The sequence below is a fragment of the Heptranchias perlo genome, chromosome 12 (assembly GCF_035084215.1).
Source record: "Heptranchias perlo isolate sHepPer1 chromosome 12, sHepPer1.hap1, whole genome shotgun sequence".
NCBI lineage: Eukaryota > Metazoa > Chordata > Chondrichthyes > Hexanchiformes > Hexanchidae > Heptranchias > Heptranchias perlo.
Window position 1 is genome coordinate 73,258,805 of NC_090336.1, and position 21,365 is coordinate 73,280,169.

A 21,365-nucleotide genomic window follows, 5' to 3' on the forward strand; every position below is an offset into this window, starting at 1 on the left:
TAGGGAGGGGGGATCCCGAGAGAGAGAGCAAGAAGGGATCCTGAGAGAGAGGGGATCCTGATAGAATGAGAGAGAGAGAGGGGGGGGATCCTGAGAGAGAGAGGGGATCCTGAGAGAGAGAGAGGGGATCCTGAGAGAGAGAGAGGGGATCCTGAGAGAGAGAGAGGGATCCTGAGAGAGAGAGAGGGGATCCTGAGAGAGAGAGAGGGGATCCTGAGAGAGGGAGAGGGGATCCTGAGAGAGAGGGAGAGGGGATCCTGAGAGAGAGGGAGAGGGGGATCCTGAGAGAGAGAGGGAGAGGGGATCCTGAGAGAGAGGGAGAGGGGATCCTGAGAGAGAGAGAGAGGGGGGATCCTGAGAGAGAGAGAGAGAGAGGGGATCCTGAGAGAGAGAGAGAGAGAGAGAGAGAGGATCCTGAGAGAGAGAGTGAGAGGGGATCCTGAGAGAGAGAGAGAGAGGGGATCCTGAGAGAGAGAGAGAGAGAGAGAGAGGGGATCCTGAGAGAGAGAGAGAGAGAGAGGATCCTGTGTGAGAGAGAGAGAGGATCCTGTGTGAGAGAGAGAGGGGATCCTGTGTGAGAGAGGGAGGGGATCCTGTGTGAGAGAGAGGGGGGATCCTGTGTGTGTGAGAGGGGGGATCCTGTGTGTGTGAGAGGGGGGATCCTGTGTGAGAGAGAGGGGGATCCTGGTGTGTGAGAGAGGGGGGATCCTGTGTGCGAGAGAGGGGGGATCCTGTGTGCGAGTGAGGGGGGATCCTGTGTGAGAGAGAGGGGGGATCCTGTGTGAGAGAGAGGGGGGATCCTGTGTGTGTGAGAGGGGGGATCCTGTGTGTGTGAGAGGGGGGATCCTGTGTGTGTGAGAGGGGGGATCCTGTGTGAGAGAGGGGGATCCTGTGTGAGAGAGAGGGGGGATCCTGTGTGAGAGAGAGGGGGGGATCCTGTGTGAGAGAGAGGGGGGATCCTGTGTGTGAGAGAGGGGGGATCCTGTGTGTGAGAGAGGGGGGATCCTGTGTGTGAGAGAGGGGGATCCGGTGTGTGAGAGAGGGGGATCCGTTGTGAGAGAGAGGGGGGATCCTGTGTGAGAGAGAGGGGGATCCGGTGTGAGAGAGAGGGGAATCCTGTGTGAGAGAGAGGGGGGATCCTGTGTGTGAGGGAGGGGGGATCCTGTGTGAGAGAGAGGGGGATCCAGTGTGAGAGAGAGGGGGGATCCTGTGTGTGAGAGAGGGGGATCCGGTGTGAGAGAGAGGGGGATCCGGTGTGAGAGAGAGGGGGATCCGGTGTGAGAGAGAGGGGGATCCGGTGTGAGAGAGAGGGGGATCCGGTGTGAGAGAGAGGGGGATCCAGTGTGAGAGAGGGGGGATCCTGTGTGAGAGAGAGGGGGATCCGGTGTGAGAGAGAGGGGGATCCGGTGTGAGAGAGAGGGGATTCCTGTGTGAGAGAGAGGGGGATCCGGTGTGAGAGAGAGGGGGATCCGGTGTGAGAGAGGGGGGGATCCTGTGTGTGAGAGGGGGGATCCTGTGTGAGAGAGAGGGGGGATCCTGTGTGAGAGAGAGGGGGGATCCTGTGTGTGAGAGAGGGGGATCCGGTGTGAGAGAGAGGGGGATCCTGTGTGAGAGAGAGGGGGGATCCTGTGTGAGAGAGAGGGGGGATCCTGTGTGAGAGAGAGGGGGGATCCTGTGTGAGAGAGAGGGGGGATCCTGTGTGAGAGAGAGGGGGGATCCTGTGTGAGAGAGAGGGGGGATCCTGTGTGAGAGAGAGGGGGGATCCTGTGTGTGAGAGAGGGGGGATCCTGTGTGTGAGAGAGGGGGGATCCTGTGTGTGAGAGAGGGGGGATCCTGTGTGTGAGAGAGGGGGGATCCTGTGTGTGAGAGAGGGGGGGATCCTGTGTGTGAGAGAGGGGGGATCCTGTGTGTGAGAGAGGGGGGATCCTGTGTGTGAGAGAGGGGGGATCCTGTGTGTGAGAGAGGGGGGATCCTGTGTGTGAGAGAGGGGGGATCCTGTGTGTGAGAGAGGGGGGATCCGGTGTGAGAGAGAGGGGGGATCCTGTGTGTGAGAGAGGGGGGATCCTGTGTGTGAGAGAGGGGGGATCCTGTGTGTGAGAGAGGGGGGATCCTGTGTGTGAGAGAGGGGGGATCCTGTGTGTGAGAGAGGGGGGATCCTGTGTGTGAGAGAGGGGGGATCCTGTGTGTGAGAGGAGGGGGATCCTGTGTGTGAGAGAGGGGGGATCCTGTGTGTGAGAGAGGGGGGATCCTGTGTGTGAGAGAGGGGGGATCCTGTGTGAGAGAGAGGGGGGATCCTGTGTGTGAGAGAGGGGGGATCCTGTGTGTGAGAGAGGGGGGATCCTGTGTGTGAGAGAGTGGGGGATCCTGTGTGAGAGAGAGAAAGGATCCTGGGAGAGAGGGGATCCTGAGAGAGAGAGAGAGAGAGAGAGAGGGTGGATCCTGAGAGAGAGAGGGTGGATCCTGAGAGAGAGAGGGTGGATCCTGAGAGAGAGAGGGGGGATCCTGAGAGAGAGAGGGTGGATCCTGAGAGAGAGAGAGAGAGAGAGGGATCCCGAGAGAGAGAGAGAGAGAGGGATCCGAGAGAGAGAGAGAGAGAGGGATCCCGAGAGAGAGAGAGAGAGAGAGAGAGAGGGGATCCCGATAGAGAGAGAAGGGATCGTGAGAGAGAAAGGATTCTGAGAGAGAGAGAGAGTGAGAGAAAGGATCCTGAGAGAGAGGGGATCCTGAGAGAGGGAGAGAGAGAGAGAGAGAGAGAGAGAGGGGATCCTGAGACAGAGAGAGAGAGAGAGAGGATCCTGAGAGAGAGAGAGAGAGAGGGGATCCTGACAGAGAGAGAGAGAGAGGGGATCCTGAGAGAGAGAGAGGGGATCCTGAGACAGAGAGAGAGAGAGAGAGGATCTGAGAAAGAGAGAGAGAGAGGGGGGATCCTGAGAGAGAGAGAGATAGGGGATCCGGAGAGAGAGAGTGAGAGGGGATCCGGAGAGAGAGAGAGAGAGAGGATCCTGAGAGACAGAGAGAGAGAGAGAGAGAGAGGGATCCCGAGAGAGAGAGTGGATCCCGAGAGAGAGACAGAAGGGATCCTGAGAGAGAAGGGATCCTGAGAGAGAGAGAGAGTGAGTGAGAGAAAGGATCCTGGAGAGAGGGGATCCTGAGAGAGGGAGAGAGAGAGAGAGAGAGGGGATCCTGAGACAGAGAGAGAGAGAGAGAGGATCCTGAGAGAGAGAGAGAGAGAGAGAGAGAGAGGGGATCCTGAGACAGAGAGAGAGAGAGAGAGGATCCTGAGAGAGAGAGAGAGAGAGAGGGGATCCTGAGAGAGAGAGAGAGGATCCTGAGAGAGAGAGAGGGGATCCTGAGAGAGAGAGAGGGGATCCTGAGAGAGAGAGAGAGAGGGGATCCTGAGAGAGAGAGAGAGAGAGAGAGGATCCTGAGAGAGAGAGAGAGAGAGAGAGAGAGAGGGGATCCTGAGAGAGAGAGAGGGGATCCTGAGAGAGAGAGAGAGAGAGGGGATCCTGAGAGAGAGAGAGAGGGGATCCTGAGAGAGAGAGAGAGGGGATCCTGAGAGAGAGAGAGAGAGAGAGAGAGAGAGAGAGGATCCTGAGAGAGAGAGAGAGAGAGAGGGGATCCTGAGAGAGAGAGAGAGAGAGGGGATCCTGAGAGAGAGAGAGAGAGAGAGGGGATCCTGAGAGAGAGAGAGAGAGAGTGGATCCTGAGAGAGAGAGAGAGTGGATCCTGAGAGAGAGAGAGAGGGGGATCCTGAGAGAGAGAGAGAGAGAGGGGATCCTGAGAGAGAGAGAGAGAGGGGGATCCTGAGAGAGAGAGAGAGAGAGGGGATCCTGAGAGAGAGAGAGAGAGAGGGGATCCTGAGAGAGAGAGAGAGAGAGGGGATCCTGAGAGAGAGAGAGAGGGATCCTGAGAGAGAGAGAGGGGATCCTGAGAGAGAGAGAGAGAGGGGATCCTGAGAGAGAGAGAGAGAGAGGGGATCCTGAAAGAGAGAGAGAGGGGATGCTGTGAGAGAGAGAGAGAGAGAGAGCGAGAGGGGATCCAGAGAGAGAGAGAGAGAGAGAGAGAGAGGGGATCCTGAGAGAGAGAGAGAGAGAGAGGGGATCCAGAGAGAGAGAAAGAGAGGATCCAGAGAGAGAGAGAGAGAGAGGGGATCCAGAGAGAGAGAGAGAGAGAGGGGATCCTGAGAGAGAGAGAGAGAGAGGGGATCCTGAGAGAGAGAGAGAGAGAGGGGGGGATCCTGAGAGAGAGAGAGAGAGAGAGAGAGGGGATCCTGAGAGAGAGAGAGAGAGGCGATCCTGAGAGAGAGAGAGAGGCGATCCTGAGAGAGAGAGAGAGGGGATCCTGAGAGAGAGAGAGAGGGGATTCTGAGAGAGAGAGAGAGAGTGGATCCTGAGAGAGAGAGAGAGTGGATCCTGAGAGAGAGAGAGAGTGGATCCTGAGAGAGAGAGAGAGGGGATCCTGAGAGAGAGAGAGAGGGGATCCTGAGAGAGAGAGAGAGGGGATCCTGAGAGAGAGAGGGGATCCTGAGAGAGAGAGAGAGAGGGGATCCTGAGAGAGAGAGAGAGAGAGTGGATCCTGAGAGAGAGAGAGAGAGGGGATCCTGAGAGAGAGAGAGGGGATCCTGAGAGAGAGAGAGGGGATCCTGAGAGAGAGAGAGAGAGAGGGGATCCTGAGAGAGAGAGAGAGAGGGGATCCTGAGAGAGAGAGAGGGGGGATCCTGAGAGAGAGAGAGGGAGAGAGGGGATCCTGAGAGAGAGAGAGAGAGAGAGAGAGAGGGGATCCTGAGAGAGAGAGAGAGAGAGTGGATCCTGAGAGAGAGAGAGAGTGGATCCTGAGAGAGAGAGAGAGTGGATCCTGAGAGAGAGAGAGAGGGGATCCTGAGAGAGAGAGAGAGAGAGGGGATCCTGAGAGAGAGAGAGGGGATCCTGAGAGAGAGAGAGAGAGAGGGGATCCTGAGAGAGAGAGAGAGAGAGGGGATCCTGAGAGAGAGAGAGAGAGAGGGGATCCTGAGAGAGAGAGAGGGGATCCTGAGAGAGAGAGAGGGGATCCTGAGAGAGAGAGAGAGAGGGGATCCTGAGAGAGAGAGAGAGAGGGGATCCTGAAAGAGAGAGAGAGGGGATGCTGTGAGAGAGAGAGAGAGAGAGAGCGAGAGGGGATCCAGAGAGAGAGAGAGAGAGAGAGAGAGAGAGGGGATCCTGAGAGAGAGAGAGAGAGAGGGGATCCAGAGAGAGAGAAAGAGAGGATCCAGAGAGAGAGAGAGAGAGAGAGGGGATCCAGAGAGAGAGAGAGAGAGAGGGGATCCTGAGAGAGAGAGAGAGAGAGGGGATCCTGAGAGAGAGAGAGAGAGAGGGGGGATCCTGAGAGAGAGAGAGAGAGAGAGAGAGAGGGGATCCTGAGAGAGAGAGAGAGAGGCGATCCTGAGAGAGAGAGAGAGGCGATCCTGAGAGAGAGAGAGAGGGGATCCTGAGAGAGAGAGAGAGGGGATTCTGAGAGAGAGAGAGAGAGAGTGGATCCTGAGAGAGAGAGAGAGTGGATCCTGAGAGAGAGAGAGAGTGGATCCTGAGAGAGAGAGAGAGGGGATCCTGAGAGAGAGAGAGAGGGGATCCTGAGAGAGAGAGGGGATCCTGAGAGAGAGAGAGAGAGGGGATCCTGAGAGAGAGAGAGAGAGGGGATCCTGAGAGAGAGAGAGAGAGAGTGGATCCTGAGAGAGAGAGAGAGAGGGGATCCTGAGAGAGAGAGAGGGGATCCTGAGAGAGAGAGAGGGGATCCTGAGAGAGAGAGAGGGGATCCTGAGAGAGAGAGAGAGAGGGATCCTGAGAGAGAGAGAGAGAGGGGGATCCTGAGAGAGAGAGAGGGGGGGATCCTGAGAGAGAGAGAGGGAGAGAGGGGATCCTGAGAGAGAGAGAGAGAGAGGGGATCCTGAGAGAGTGAGAGAGAGAGGGGATCCTGAGAGAGAGAGAGAGAGAGAGACAGGGGATCCTGAGAGAGAGAGAGAGAGAGAGAGAGACAGGGGATCCTGAGAGAGAGAGAGAGGGGATCCTGAGAGAGAGAGAGAGGGGATCCTGAGAGAGAGAGAGAGGGGATCCTGAGAGAGCGAGAGAGAGGGGGGATCCTGAGAGAGAGAAAGAGAGAGGGGATCCCGAGAGAGAGAGAGAGAGAGAGGGGATCCCGAGAGAGAGAGAGAGAGGGGGATCCTGAGAGAGAGAGAGAGGGGATCCCGAGAGAGAGAGAGAGGGGATCCCGAGAGAGAGAGGAGAGAGGGGATCCCGAGAGAGAGAGGGAGAGGGGATCCTGAGAGAGAGAGAGAGGGGATCCCGAGAGAGAGAGAGAGAGAGAGGGGATCCCGAGAGAGAGAGAGAGAGGGGGATCCTGAAAGAGAGAGAGAGGGGATGCTGTGAGAGAGAGAGAGAGAGAGAGCGAGAGGGGATCCAGAGAGAGAGAGAGAGAGAGAGAGAGAGGGGATCCTGAGAGAGAGAGAGGGGATCCTGAGAGAGAGAGAGAGAGGGGATCCTGAGAGAGAGAGAGAGAGGGGATCCTGAAAGAGAGAGAGAGGGGATGCTGTGAGAGAGAGAGAGAGAGAGAGCGAGAGGGGATCCAGAGAGAGAGAGAGAGAGAGAGAGAGAGGGGATCCTGAGAGAGAGAGAGAGAGAGGGGATCCAGAGAGAGAGAAAGAGAGGATCCAGAGAGAGAGAGAGAGAGAGAGGGGATCCAGAGAGAGAGAGAGAGAGAGGGGATCCTGAGAGAGAGAGAGAGAGAGGGGATCCTGAGAGAGAGAGAGAGAGAGAGAGAGAGGGGATCCTGAGAGAGAGAGAGAGAGGCGATCCTGAGAGAGAGAGAGAGGCGATCCTGAGGAGAGAGAGAGAGGGGATCCTGAGAGAGAGAGAGAGGGGATTCTGAGAGAGAGAGAGAGAGTGGATCCTGAGAGAGAGAGAGAGTGGATCCTGAGAGAGAGAGAGAGTGGATCCTGAGAGAGAGAGAGAGGGGATCCTGAGAGAGAGAGAGGGGATCCTGAGAGAGAGAGGGGATCCTGAGAGAGAGAGAGAGAGGGGATCCTGAGAGAGAGAGAGAGAGGGGATCCTGAGAGAGAGAGAGAGAGAGTGGATCCTGAGAGAGAGAGAGAGAGGGGATCCTGAGAGAGAGAGAGGGATCCTGAGAGAGAGAGAGGGATCCTGAGAGAGAGAGAGGGGATCCTGAGAGAGAGAGAGAGAGGGGATCCTGAGAGAGAGAGAGAGAGGGGATCCTGAGAGAGAGAGAGGGGGGATCCTGAGAGAGAGAGAGGGAGAGAGGGGATCCTGAGAGAGAGAGAGAGAGAGGGGATCCTGAGAGAGTGAGAGAGAGAGGGGATCCTGAGAGAGAGAGAGAGAGAGAGACAGGGGATCCTGAGAGAGAGAGAGAGAGAGAGAGAGACAGGGGATCCTGAGAGAGAGAGAGAGGGGATCCTGAGAGAGAGAGAGAGGGGATCCTGAGAGAGAGAGAGAGAGGGGATCCTGAGAGAGAGAGAGAGGCGATCCTGAGAGAGAGAGAGAGAGAGAGAGAGAGAGAGGGGATCCTGAGAGAGAGAGAGGGGAATCCTGAGAGAGCGAGAGAGAGGGGGGATCCTGAGAGAGAGAGAGAGGGGATCCTGAGAGAGAGAGAGAGAGAGAGAGAGAGGGGATCCTGAGAGAGAGAGAGGGGAATCCTGAGAGAGCGAGAGAGAGAGGAGAGGGGATCCTGAGAGAGAGAGAGAGAGAGAGAGAGGGGATCCTGAGAGAGAGAGAGAGAGAGAGAGGGGATCCTGAGAGAGAGAGAGAGAGAGAGAGAGAGGGGATCCTGAGAGAGAGAAAGAGAGAGAGAGGATCCTGAGAGAGAGAGAGAGGGGATCCCGAGAGAGAGAGAGAGGGGGAATCCTGAGAGAGAGAGGGGATCCTGAGAGAGAGAGAGAGGGGAATCCTGAGAGAGAGAGAGAGGGGATCCCGAGAGAGAGAGAGGGGTGATCCCGAGAGAGAGAGAGGGGGGATCCCGAGAGAGAGAGAGGGGGGGATCCCGAGAGAGAGAGAGAGGGGGGGATCCCGAGAGAGAGAGAGAGAGAGGGGGGGATCCCGAGAGAGAGAGAGAGAGAGGGGGGATCCCGAGAGAGAGAGAGGGGGGGATCCCGAGAGAGAGAGAGGGGTGGATCCCGAGAGAGAGAGGGGGGATCCTGAGAGAGAGAGAGAGAGAGAGAGAGAGAAGGGATCCTGAGAGAGAGAAGAGAGAGAGAGAGAGAGAGAGAAAGGATCCTGGGAGAGAGGGGATCCTGAGAGAATGAGAGATAGAGAGGGGGGTGGGATCCTGAGAGAGAGAGAGAGGGAGAGGGGATCCTGAGAGAGAGAGAGAGAGATCGAGCGGATCCAGTTTCATCAAAGTCGGCTGTACAGTGTAAATTGTATTTCCAGGAGGTTAAATTAATGGATGCTCGGTAATCAGATGCCGCCCTAGATACGGACTGCAGGGACCCCACCAATCTTCGAAGTTTTATGGCCAGAGAGCCACTGCTGTTCATTGACCATTTATAAATGACGGGTGACTCAAATTCTCGGAGGGAGTACATTCCAAAAGTTTCTTCGGGGATAGACACTTCTAATCCCTTATCCGTACATTTCATGGTGGCTCTCATTTTGCATAAGAGATCACGTCCGAGTAAATTAACGGGTGCGTCCTCTGATAGTAGGAATGCATGTTGTCCGTGGAATACTTCTGATTTTATGTCTAATGGTTCTGACCATTGCATGGTTTGTGTAACTCCTGACAGGCCAACACATTGTACACTTTTCTCCGTTTTGGGGGCTTCTTTTGCCATTTCTTTGGACAATAAAGAGTTAGTAGCACCCGTATCGACAAGGAAGGGCACTTGTTTACCCACCATGTGTAGATAGAGTCATGGTTCTTGGCCAGCAATCACAGAGACTATCGGCACTTGACAATCAGGTTTTTGACACGTGGGGGTTCGAGGGTTTCATGCGGGATAATTTCCGGGATCATTACGATTTGAATTACCCCATGGATTCCCAGTCGAAAATTGGGCTTGGGGTCGAGAGGTGGATTGATCAGCATAATTTTGCGGTGGACCATCGGCAGACCCTCTGTTGGACTGAGGACAATTCGATCGCCAATGTCCATTTTTTCCACAATTAAAACACATACCATAAAAAGGTTTTTGAGGATTTAAGAACATAAGAAATAGGAGCAGGTGTCGGCCAATCGGCCCCTCGAGCCTGCTCCGCCATTCAATAAGATCATGGCTGATCTGATCCTAACCTCAAATCTAAATTCATGTCCAATTTCCTGCCTGCTCCCCGTAACCCCTAATTCCCTTTACTTCTCAGAAACTGTCTATTTCTGTTTTAAATTTATTTAATGATGTAGCTTCCTGGGGCAGCAAATTCCACAGACCTACTACCCTCTGAGTGAAGAAGTTTCTCCTCATCTCAGTTTTGAAAGAGCAGCCCCTTATTCTAAGATTATGCCCCCTCGTTCTAGTTTCACCCATCCTTGGGAACATCCTTACCGCATCCACCCGATCAAGCCCCTTCACAATCTTATATGTTTCAATAAGATCGCCTCTCATTCTTCTGAACTCCAATGAGTAGAGTCCCAATCTACTCAACCTCTTCTCATATGTCCGCCCCCTCATCCCCGGGATTAACCGAGTGAACCTTCTTTGTACTGCCTCGAGAGCAAGTATGTCTTTTCTCAAGTATGGACACCAAAACTGTATGCAGTATTCCAGGTGTGATCTCACCAATACCTTATATAACTGCAGCAATACCTCCCTGTTTTTATATTCTATCCCCCGAGCAATAAAAGCCAACATTCCGTTGGCCTTCTTGATCACCTGCTGCACCTGCAAACTAACTTTTTGATTTTCTTGCACTGGGACCCCCAGATCCCTTTGTACTGCAGTACTGTCCAGTTTCTCGCCATTAAGATAATAACTTGCTCTCTGATTTTTCCTGTCAAAGTGCATAACCTCACATTTTCCAATATTGTATTGCATCTGCCAAATCTCCGCCCACTCACCCAGCCTGTCTATATCCCCTTGTAGGTTTTTTATGTCCTCCTCACTCTCTACTTTCCCTCCCATCTTTGTATCATCTGCAAACTTTGATATGTTACACTCGGTCCCCTCCTCCAAATCGTTAATATAGATTGTAAAGAGCGGGGGGGACTTCAGCCCAGAGTCCTGACCAATATTTATCCCTCAACCATCATTATTAAAACAGATTTTCTGGCCATTATCACATTGCTGTTTGTGGGATCTTGCTGTGTACAAATTGGCTGCCCCATTTCCTACATTACAACAGTGACTACACTTCAAATGGCTGTCAAGCGCTTTGGGACATCCTGAGGACGTGAAAGGTGCTATATAAATGCAAAGCGGAACCACACTGTCCAGCGTGAGTCATTATCTTGAGGAGAGATGGGGAGGGGATCAATTGGAGAGGGAGCGATGCTTTCCATTTCACCAGAAGTCATAAGCTGTGTATTTGTGATCCCGACAATGAGTGTGCAAGTATCCCTCACACTCGGTGAGGCCAGTGACTGCATTTTAATCTGATATTTTTGAGGACGAGTTGCGAGCAGAGGTTCAATAATGCAGGAGTGTGAGGTGAACAATAATGATGTTATTTATTTAGTCACTCTTGAAAGAACTTGTCTGTTGACATTAATGAGCTCTTTTTATCAAACCTGTTCCCTGTAACTGAACACAGGGATTCATGCAATCCGTAATATTTTTGAAAATTAATTCTCGGGATGTGGGCGTCGTTGGCAGGGCCGGCATTTATTGCCTGTCCCGAGTGGCCCTGAGAAGGTGGTGGTCGGCCTCCTTCTTGAACCTCCGCAGTGTAGCAGTTTGATACAACTGAGTGGCTCGCTGGGACACTTCAGAGGACGGTTAAGGATCAACCACGTTGGCGTGGGGCTGGAGTCACATATAGGCCCAGACCGGGTGAGGACGGCAGATATCCTTCCCTAGATCCTGCTCACCGATGCTCAGTTTGGGTTCCGCCAGGATCACTCGGCTCCAGACCTCATTACAGCCTTGGTCCAAACATGGACAAAAGAGCTGAATTCCAGAGGTGAGGTGAGAGTGACTGCCCTTGACATCAAGGCAGCATTTGACCGAGTGTGGCACCAAGGAGCCCTAGTAAAATTGAAGTCAATGGGAATCAGGGGGAAAACTCTCCAGTGGCTGGAGTCATACCTAGCACAAAGGAAGATGGTAGTGGTTGTTGGTGGCCAATCATCTCAGCCCCAGGGCATTGCTGCAGGAGTTCCTCAGGGCAGTGTCCTAGGCTCAACCATCTTCGGTTGCTTCATCAATGACCTTCCTCCATCATAAGGTCAGAAATGGGGATGTTCACACAATGTTCAGTTCCATTCACAACCCCTCAAATAATGAAGCAGTCCGAGCCCGCATGCAGCAAGACCTGGACAACATCCAGACTTGGGCTCATAAGTGGCAAGTAACATTCGTGCCAGTTAAGTGCCAGGCAATGACCATCTCCAACAAGAGAGAGTCTAACCACCTCCCCTTGACATTCAACGGCATTACCATCGCCGAATCCCCCACCATCAACATCCTGGGCGTCACCATTGACCAGAAACTTAACTGGACCAGCCATATAAATACTGTGGCTACAAGAGCAGGTCAGAGGCTGGGTATTCTGCAGCGAGTGACTCACCTCCTGACTCCCCAAAGCCTTTCCACCATCTATAAGGCACAAGTCAGGAGTGTGATGGAATACTCTCCACTTGCTTGGATGAGTGCAGCTCCAACAACACTCAAGAAGCTCGACACAATCCAAGATAAAACAGCCCACTTGATTGTCACCCCATCCACCACCCTAAACATTCACTCCCTCCACCACCGGCGCACAGTGGCTACAGTGTGTACCATCCACAGGATGCACTGCAGCAACTCGCCAAGGCTTCTTCGACAGCACCTCCCAAACCCGCGACCTCTACCACCTAGAAGGACAAGAGCAGCAGGCACATGGGAACAACACCACCTGCACGTTCCCCTCCAAGTCACACACCATCCCGACTTGGAAATATATCGGCCGTTCCTTCATCGTCGCTGGGTCAAAATCCTGGAACTCCCTTCCTAACAGCACTGTGGGAGAACCTTCACCACACGGACTGCAGCGGTTCAAGAAGGCGGCTCACCACCACCTTCTCAAGGGCAATTAGGGATGGGCAATAAATGCCGGCCTCGCCAGCGACGCCCTCATCCCATGAACGAATAAAAAAAAAAGATGACAGTAGTGAACCAGTTGGGTAACATAGTAACAGTTGCAGGCAGGAGAAGACCTTTAGTCCATCTAGCCCACCTATCCCCAGTTGTCAAAAACTTAAACTACGAAGCATTAACACCCAAACAAGAATAAGACAAGGGAGAATTTATTAAGATGCTTGTACACGTGGAAGAGTGCCTCAAACAATGGTCAGGGCTACGTCTTCGCTGAGTTTAAGAAACAGCTCACGTTTATACAGTTCAGTAACAATGCCCACCTGTCACAGAATATGGGTGTACACGTACATTCTTTATTGGTTCAGGTAGTTAGTCAATCAAAATAGGGAACCCACCCTCTGGTTCCCATGGCCGTCTCGATATTTTGGACGCAGGCCTGGGAAAGTGCTTTTTCCCTAAGAAACTGTCTTTATTATCAGTAAGTCCATAGCTCGTCTCAAGGCTATATGGTCATTCATTTCTGTTAGTCAGACAGCTATCAGCATGAGAAAGCTCAGAGTAATTGCACAATTGTGCTTCGATGTGTTTTCGTGAGAAACTATTATGTGAGCTTTAAATTGAATTAGCTGGCCAGTTAATATGGTCAAATATCCATCATGCATTTCTACATTCGTGAGTTAGGTGCATTAGAGAGAGTTAATATGGTCAGGTATCTCTTTATGCATTTCCACATTCCCCCCTTTTGTCCTTTATAAAGGACAATATTCTAGTAGAGCATTATTCCACCCAGACGTTCAAACTCCTCCTGCACCTCATCCTGTGTCACCCCTACTTGCACCATCAAATTTGTGGGCGCTATATGTGTACCCAGATTGGACATCATAACACAGCAACATTTGACAGAGCAATAGGCTGTAAGAATTATAACAACGAATATGACTAACCCTTGAACTAGAGAAGTCCCAATGGAACCCAGCCATCCTGTTGCCCAGCCCCAAAGAGTGAACGAAGGGGGCTGCTTGAGTTTCTCAATTTCCTTTTGGATGTGATCGGCCAAATTAGTAATATTCTCTGAACTATCAGGTACGTAGGTACAACATTCAGATCCAATTAGTGCACATGTTCCTCCTTTCTCTGCCAACAGGTAATCAAGGGCCATACGGTTTTGTAAGGTGACCGTACGAATGGCTGTCATTTCTGCGCTTATTTCCTTTAAGGCTTCTGCCGTTTCATTAGCAACTATTTCCCAGATATTGGCCAATTTAATGATTTCTCTGGTGGCCATGCTCACTCCCCACCGAGGGAAAGCAATGGCCCAGAATCGGTCAGCCTCAGTAATTACCCTCTTTACTCGTTGCCCAGTAGGATATTGAGGCAGGGACGATGAGTGTCGGTCATATGGGATTACATATCCCAAGTAACATGATCCGGTCCATTTTTGAGGCAACCATGGGCATGCCTTGTGGCCACAAATAAAGTAGGTTTCATTATACGCAGTGATTGCAGGGGACTTTTTAAAGTTTATTCCATCTATGTAAATTTGGCCACCTGTGCAAGGCTTCCACCTGATGGTACTACTGATGCTGGTTTCTGTCATATTTATATACTGAGTGCAATTACTCCATCCCATCGTATCACCCCCTACTGAATTCTTACTCAAACATATTGCTCCATTAGTTCTTGGTGTATTTGTAAGGATCAGAAACTGAGGTTTATGGGTCCGATCGTAATTGGGCTGGTACCACCCCCGAAATCTGGTTTCACATTTTGTTGTGATTGTGTGCTCCTTCCATTGCTCTCTCACAAACATTGTCTTACTTGTCTTCGAGTTTATCCAGCCACTATCTCGCATTCTGTTCCCGTTAATTTCAATTTGATTTATTACCCACTCTGCTATTTCTTGGGAAGTTCGGGGGACTGGTCTGAGGGGAATGCCTCCCTTGGATTGAACTGGGATATGTGAGTACACCCAGCAACTGGAGATACCCTGACGCTTTGCATACATATATGACATGTATAAAAAAGTATTGACATGCAGTTCTCTTGAAACATGATTGAGTCTGCTTGCAGCAGGGGTTGTAGCGGGTTTTATGCCAGTTCCCACCCACACGACCAGGCATGCCGAGCCAACTATTCCCAAATGATCCAACAGTTTAGGACATGCCATGCTGCAACAGTCTCTTATAACAGTTTAATTAGTCAGTAAGTTTTTTTTTCTGGTACACCACCGCTGGGGTCCTTGTATGGGGATTTATGGGTTAATCAATCAACTACTGGGCCTGACCTTTGAACTCGAGATTGGCACCCACCCCTTTATATCCCTTAATCCAAATTTTATCCCTATAATATCCTCTTAGATGCTGTACCTCATCTTAACCAGGTTCCCTTCGTGTTGGCCACCAGTCCGGGTGGAAGAGAGGCAGAGCATCTGATAATCCTATCCAACTATAATTGTCTTCCCTTTTACATGCACCTTACCCCAGCGGGTGCTACTCCCGGTACCATTAAAATGTGTTCTTAGTTGAAATCACAGAGACAATGGGGACATTCTCACCCAGGCTCTGTTTTACTATCTTTGCCAAACCCTTCATCCTCTGCTTACATTTATTGCATGCCATGAAAATCAAGAATCATATTGCAACAAACTGCACTACGACTAATACATGTGAAATTAATCTAATCTGAGGATGGATCTGTATATTCAGTCCCCAATTCCAGAGGTCATCCCACCAAGTGGTGACTTTAATTTGGTCAATGTCATGCTTAATATTTTTATTGTTCTGTTGTAGGTTATAATAAACCTTCTGGGAGAGGCGTATCTCCATTCGCAATGCTTTCAAGTATTTAGGCAACAGGGGTGTCAGATACCCAAATGTGTCCTGATATTCTTTTAAGTCCTTTTTGACGTCCTCAGAAACTTGTAAGGTGGTGAGGTTATGCCGGTGTATCTCTACCAGTTCCTCGGGTCCAATCCGAACCGGGACTTCAGGAATGGAGTAGAATTCTGGACTTAAAATATCACAAGTTAGATTGGCATATTTAAATGTTTTCAAATTAGTTGTAACACAGTAATCGCCCTCTCCGGCATATACCACTTAAGTGGGTTTTAGATCCGCCTCTGGGGCCTCCATGGTACAGTTAATATCCTGATTGGTACCGGTATTGTTAAACCCACACTGTGCTTCTGGGCTGTGTCCAACACTATGTGGACACACAGTGACAGCATGTCTAGTAACACATCCCTTTAATTTTGTTCCAGCCAAATTCCCTTTAAACTTTTTTTTACAGCATATGGTAACATATTGTGATGGGATATGTGCATTCCGTCCTTCACTACCCCAATATTCCGTACTTGGTACACCTCTCGTCCCTGGGTTTCGGGTGCCATCACCAGTATTACTAGTACCAACCCTAAGAGCCCTCCTCCGTCAGGTTTACACTCCACTTGAGTGGGGTACACCCGCACCATTGCCCTGAATTGGCAAGGGGTGATGTTCTTGTTTGCTAACAGCCGGTCGGAGGTACCACCTCCATCATGCCCACAGGTCAGGTTCACCCTCAGTTTGTTGATTCGTTATCCATAAGGGTACTTCCCCTGCCTGTATCTGGGCTAGATTCTCTCGTGTCTGTTCCACAATCCAGTTCCCATATGTACTGCAGATGTCATTAGCAGCCGCCTGCTAAGATACGTTATATTCCTCTTTTATTAATTTATTAATGGTTCGGGCATGTGTTTCTAGCACTGTAGCTATCCTTTGCAAATGTATGGTCAGCGTTTGATCCTCAGACAATTCCTTATCTATATTTTCATTTATTTTTAAAATATATCTTTAATGCGAGACCCGAAATCTCTGACCCTTTGATCTAATGTTGCCAAATCAATGGTGTTAACAACTGAGGCACCCATATTAAAGGCAGTTGCTATATCACTTATCACAGATCTTTTACGTCTCCGCATTTGTCTATCTCTTTTACGATGTCCACCTCCATTCCATGTCGCGCTTTGTTTTAACACTTGAGTTAGGAGGTGTTGATATAATTCTTGAGTTTTCTTAGCATTCTCAATGAGAGTTATATAATTTGTCAGGGAAGGTCTCCCCCCTTTGGCCAGATCTTGTATTGGAGCTACTATTCGTGAATAGTTCAAAATAAAATTGAATAGCCCCAGAACTTGTCGAACTTCCTTATCATACTGTGGTGGGGTAAAACTGATAGGTGTTTAGTACCCTGTGTCGGTACATAGCTCAAGTAATGGACTTCCAATTGTCCAACCTTTGCTTTCTCTTGATACCATTTGTTTTACATTCACTTTTCTTATTAATTTTTTTTCCCACTGTAGCATTGTCTGTGTGGAAACTTATATCTCAGTCAATTGTAGCCTTTGGCATTTCCGAGTAATTGGGTCAATTTTAATAATATAACCTATACCAATTGTTACCTCATGTTCACCTGTGTTCTGGGCAAGCCTCAGACAGTTCTCAACCGACTGGGTCATTTCTATCTGTTTGAACTGCTCTTGGCATGACAGTCTGGCTTCTTGGGATGGAAGGGGTTAACATTAACTGGCTCTCGTGGTAGCAGTAATTTGACACTTCTCCCTCTGAGATTAAGTTTCATATTTCATTCCATTCCGCGAGACGCTCAGCAAATTTAATTCTTTTTTTTTAGCGACTTGGCGATTTTGGCTTCAAATTTTCTCCTCACAGGTTTGACTGATTTTTTTTCACTTCTCACATTTGTGGGTTGCTTTACACTATATATTTTGCACACTATTTTTGAGATTTATTTTAATCAAAGTGTTTTCTCCAATGTTTCTTATCAACCAACTTGTTTGCTTGCAGCATCTTTACTTTCTTTTCAGACTTTGCTTTAGCTTTGCAAACAGCCTTTTCCCTAATCTTATCCTTCAGACGACAATTAAAATCCAATATGATCATTATCGCCGTCCTTTATTTTGTTATTTGTTTCTATTCCCTCAGGGGAGGAGGATTCAAGGATCCTCACCATGCACCCTGAAGAAAGAGGCTGTCTCCCTTCAAAATTCACAAAAATCATTGTTTTTATCAAGAGACAATAAAACTGTTTAAACAGTACCTGCTCTTTCCGCTTTCAGAATGCTGTGACTCCAAAGGTATCAGACCAACATCTTAAAAAAAAACTAGTGCAGTCCAAACTCTTAACTTCAACAATACGGAAATAAGGGTTAGTTATTTCTTGCTTGTAAAAACCTTAAGGGGTCGGGGAAGAATCAATCACAATCGCACAAAATGCTTCGAAGAAAATCAAATTAATTTATAACCAGAGATCATCCTGCAACTGTAACTTGTAATTCTTTAAAGCTGCACTTTATCTTTTCTTTTACAATTAAACCTCATTTTGTCAATTATTTTATATAAATGCAAAGATTGTTACTTGGTGAATTGAAAACAGATGTCAGTGTCCTTGGAAGGGGTTAACTTTTTCTTTAGAAACAAAACGACGGAGCCAGATATCAGATTCACGCAGCGTTCTCAGCATACGTCAACGTAATTTTCACATGAATTCTTTTTTTGAAAAACATTCATACCGGGAAATAACATCTCCCATCGTACATTTTAGATTTTAGTTAGTCCAGTATTTCCAGATTGTTGTGATCAACTTTTGTTTAAGTCCCCCTCAATTTCTAATTGCTTCGTAAGTTTTATAATTTGCTCGTCATACACAACTACAGCTTTCCAATCATTTTTTTTCCACATTCTTTTAGTGGGTATGATTGTGACCAGCTCTCCGAGCTGTTCCAGCTTTCCGACTTTTCCTATCACGGTGATACCAGATAGCTTTTTTTTTTATCTGTCCCGTTATTTTTTGGAACCTTTTTTTTAAACCATAACCAATCACAAGATAAAAATTCAAAATGCCAATTTTTTTTTGAAGATCCCATGTCTGGAATTTGACATGCTCACATTTTATAAGAACCAGAATTTAATAGGTCACTTAACCTCAATAACTCCAATTTTAATTCAGCAATCTCAGAATTAAACACAAGACAAAACAGATATATTACACAAAAGAGGAAAACACGTAAGACGCAGTAAGAAGGGGGCGTGGCCCGCAACACCGACAGAAAACACTCACAATAAGGACAGGCTTTTTAAAGAGACAGTACACTGAAAACAAAAGAACCTTTCTTTTTCGGGTCTCGGTCTTTTAAACATTTTTCTAATCGCTTAATTCTATCCATATTAAATGTGCTGTCTTCGGGAAAAGGATATTTTCTAGTCCTGGTCCATTTTGACCAAACTATCAACTCGTCAGTTGTTTCTTTCCCAAAGTTTCTGTACATATAAGCAGCAGGCGTTCCCTTTGGAGGGATTTTGCATGTGCTGACACCCATAGCTTCTATTTACAATCGCTACGATATACTACACAACGATATAACGGTCACCGATCCGCACTTGGATAATTCAGCAGATTGGACAAGACGTCATGTGTTCTCTACACCTACTTTAAGGTCCTGGCCTTCACGGGGGGGTTAAAACCCTCTTAATAACCAGCTCAGGCTCGGTGCGTGAGAGAAACGTCTGCACTTAGTTGAGTCAGCTGACTTACGCAAGATTTTTTTAAAAGTGCTTCTCATTTTGAGAAGGGGGAACACTATTAGTGTTTCTATCTAAACGCTATGCATCAGGTAAACCAGAATTTCACACTTTTCCGAATCCTCGACATTTACACCAGTCTGCGTTTGTCGCCACTACAGACTTGTAATTTCACACTTTTCCGAAATACGCGACAACCAGTCTGCGCTTGTCCGAATTACAATTTCACACTTTTCCGAACGATAAAATTTTATTTTACACAAGTCCGTAACCTGGTGACCTCTCTCTTTTCCTGGCGCCTTTTTCCACTAGCAGCTGACCGTCTGTCGGTCCCGTACAGCAGCCTCAACGTCAGTCTAGTAATCACCGGCATCACAGATCTACTCCGTTATTGCTCTCTCTCAGCCCGTTACTACAACACCGCAGCTGATAATATCGAGTAATCTGTCGCGCGTCTCTCTCTCTCTCTCTTTTTTTTCTTCCCCCTTTTTTTTTCTCCTTGTCTACATGAAACACGTTTCCAATGATCGCCTTCCAATTCCTAAAGACAAACAGAAGAATTAGTCACGTCAGTTAATGCATACACTTATCAATCGCAGTGCGTCTGCGGCTTGTACAGACAACCTGCGTCCGTACTTACCGGGGATCACAAGTGATCTCGGTGGGACCTCCAAAAACTGTCAAAAACTTAATTACCTATGACAATGCATTAACTCCAAACACTTATTTTGAGACAAGAAAGAATTTATTAAAAGAAACTTGTATACAAGGATAGAGTGCTATAAAACAATGGTCAGAACAACCTCTTCTCTGAACAAAGGAAACAGCTCACGTTTATACAGTTTAATTAGCAACGCCCACCTGTCGTAGAATATGGGCGTACACGTACATTCTTTATTGGTTCAGGTAATTAGTCAATGAAAATAGGGAACCCACCCTCTGGTTCCTCATGACTGCCTCGTGATATTTGGACACAGGCCTGGGAAAGTGTTTTTCCTTAATAAACAGTCTTTTTTATCAGTAGGTCTGTGCCTAGTCTCAAGGCTATATGGTCATTCATTTCTGTTAGTCAGACAGTTATCAATGTAAGCAGACAATAGCGCTTCTGTATGTCTTTGGTGAGAAACTAAAACATAAGCTTTCTATTATATTCAGCTGGTCAGTTAATATGGTCAAATATCCATCATTTATGGTTTAAGTGTATTAGAGAGTTAATATGGTCAGGTATCTCTTTATGCATTTCCTCAACACACTTTGTGCAAATTCTTCAGCTAAACCTGGGAAGGTGGCCCCAAAAGGAATTCTCAATTCCGATTGAAAATGAAAGTTCTTCACTCTTCTGGGTACGGAAGGGCTAACACTGCCCTGAGTGGTTGTAACTTCAACATCTGTCATCGAAAGAAAACCCAGATGTTTTTTTGGTAAGTCATGTGGTGAATATTATCGATACATTGAAGGGGAAGCTCGATCAGCAAACCAGGGAGAAAGGAATAGAAGGATATCCTGATAGGGTTAGATGACGTAGGGAGGCTCATGTGGGGCAGCAACGCCAGCCTAGACTAGTTGGGCCGAATGGCCTGTTTCTGTGCCGTAGACTCGATGTAATGAGAGTTAAATACTCCCAAAATGAAACCTACTGGGCCCCATTTTGCTGTAGCAACTGGGTATCTCCTTCACCAATCAGAGTGATGGATTGTGAACTAAACAGCACAAGGACAGGTACAGAAAGAGAAATAAAGAGAGGGAGAGAATGATTGGATTAAGAGAGAGAGAAAAAACAGACAGAAAGGAAAAGGAAAATACAACTTAAATTTTAAATTTTACATTTTTAAAATCTCCAACAATTTAAACCTGAAGGAATGAGACTTGTAACAGTTAATTTTCCGTGCCAGAGAGGTTGACTGGCAGTAATTAACACTTACCACGTTGTTAAAAGGGAACTTAGACTGAAAGGATTTCATTTAACTGTCTGTGGTGAGTTCAGTTTGTTTCTACTGTGCAAATACAGGAACTTCACGCCGTTCAATGTGTTTCAATGGTGAGCAGACAGCGAGATGCCGTTTTCACAAAGCTAACGACGGAGTGACACATCTCAGACAGCAACATCTGGATATTCACGTTTAACCACACATCTGTCCCTCGCCTGAAGTTACTGAACCATTTGCTCATAAATAACGGCGAGCCCCATTGGCCTCACTGTTATTTTGACAGCAGAATCTGGCCCATTATATCGCAGGTTAATTCCTGTGCCATTAATGTGCAGCCTTTCTGTTCATTAAACTGTTATTTAGACCCACTTGTGCCTCAGTAGTCAAGAGTCACACAACGAAGGTTACCAACTCTGGTTGGAAGCATTCCTGGAGCACTAAAGAGTGACCAATCCCCAGGACCAGATGGTTTCCATCCCAGGGTAGGTGAGCACATTGCAGATGCCCGAACTATAATCTTTCAAAGTTCTCTGGATTCAGGAACTGTCCCTCTGGATTGGAAAATTGCACATGTCACTCCGCTTTTTAAGAAGGGAGAGAGAAGGAAACCAAGGAATTATAGACCAGTTAGCCTAACATCTGTTTTGG

The 21,365-nt window shown here is 48.4% G+C and overlaps 1 protein-coding gene and 1 long non-coding RNA gene across 2 annotated transcripts in view; one reads left to right on the plus strand and one right to left on the minus strand.

Annotated features, from left to right (window-relative positions):
* Positions 1–9,138, minus strand: part of ctr9 (CTR9 homolog, Paf1/RNA polymerase II complex component) — a 72,770-nt gene extending 63,632 nt beyond the window's left edge. Inside the window, 1 exon segment of the mRNA XM_067993602.1 lies at positions 9,016–9,138. Coding sequence (XP_067849703.1) covers positions 9,016–9,138 — 123 coding nt within the window.
* Positions 9,139–16,831: 7,693 nt separating this feature from the next.
* LOC137327762 (uncharacterized) lies at positions 16,832–21,085 on the plus strand. Its single transcript, XR_010964545.1, has 3 exons — positions 16,832–16,920; positions 20,061–20,210; positions 20,798–21,085. It is a non-coding gene; the product is annotated as an uncharacterized lncRNA (long non-coding RNA).
* The last annotated feature ends 280 nt before the right edge of the window (positions 21,086–21,365 follow it).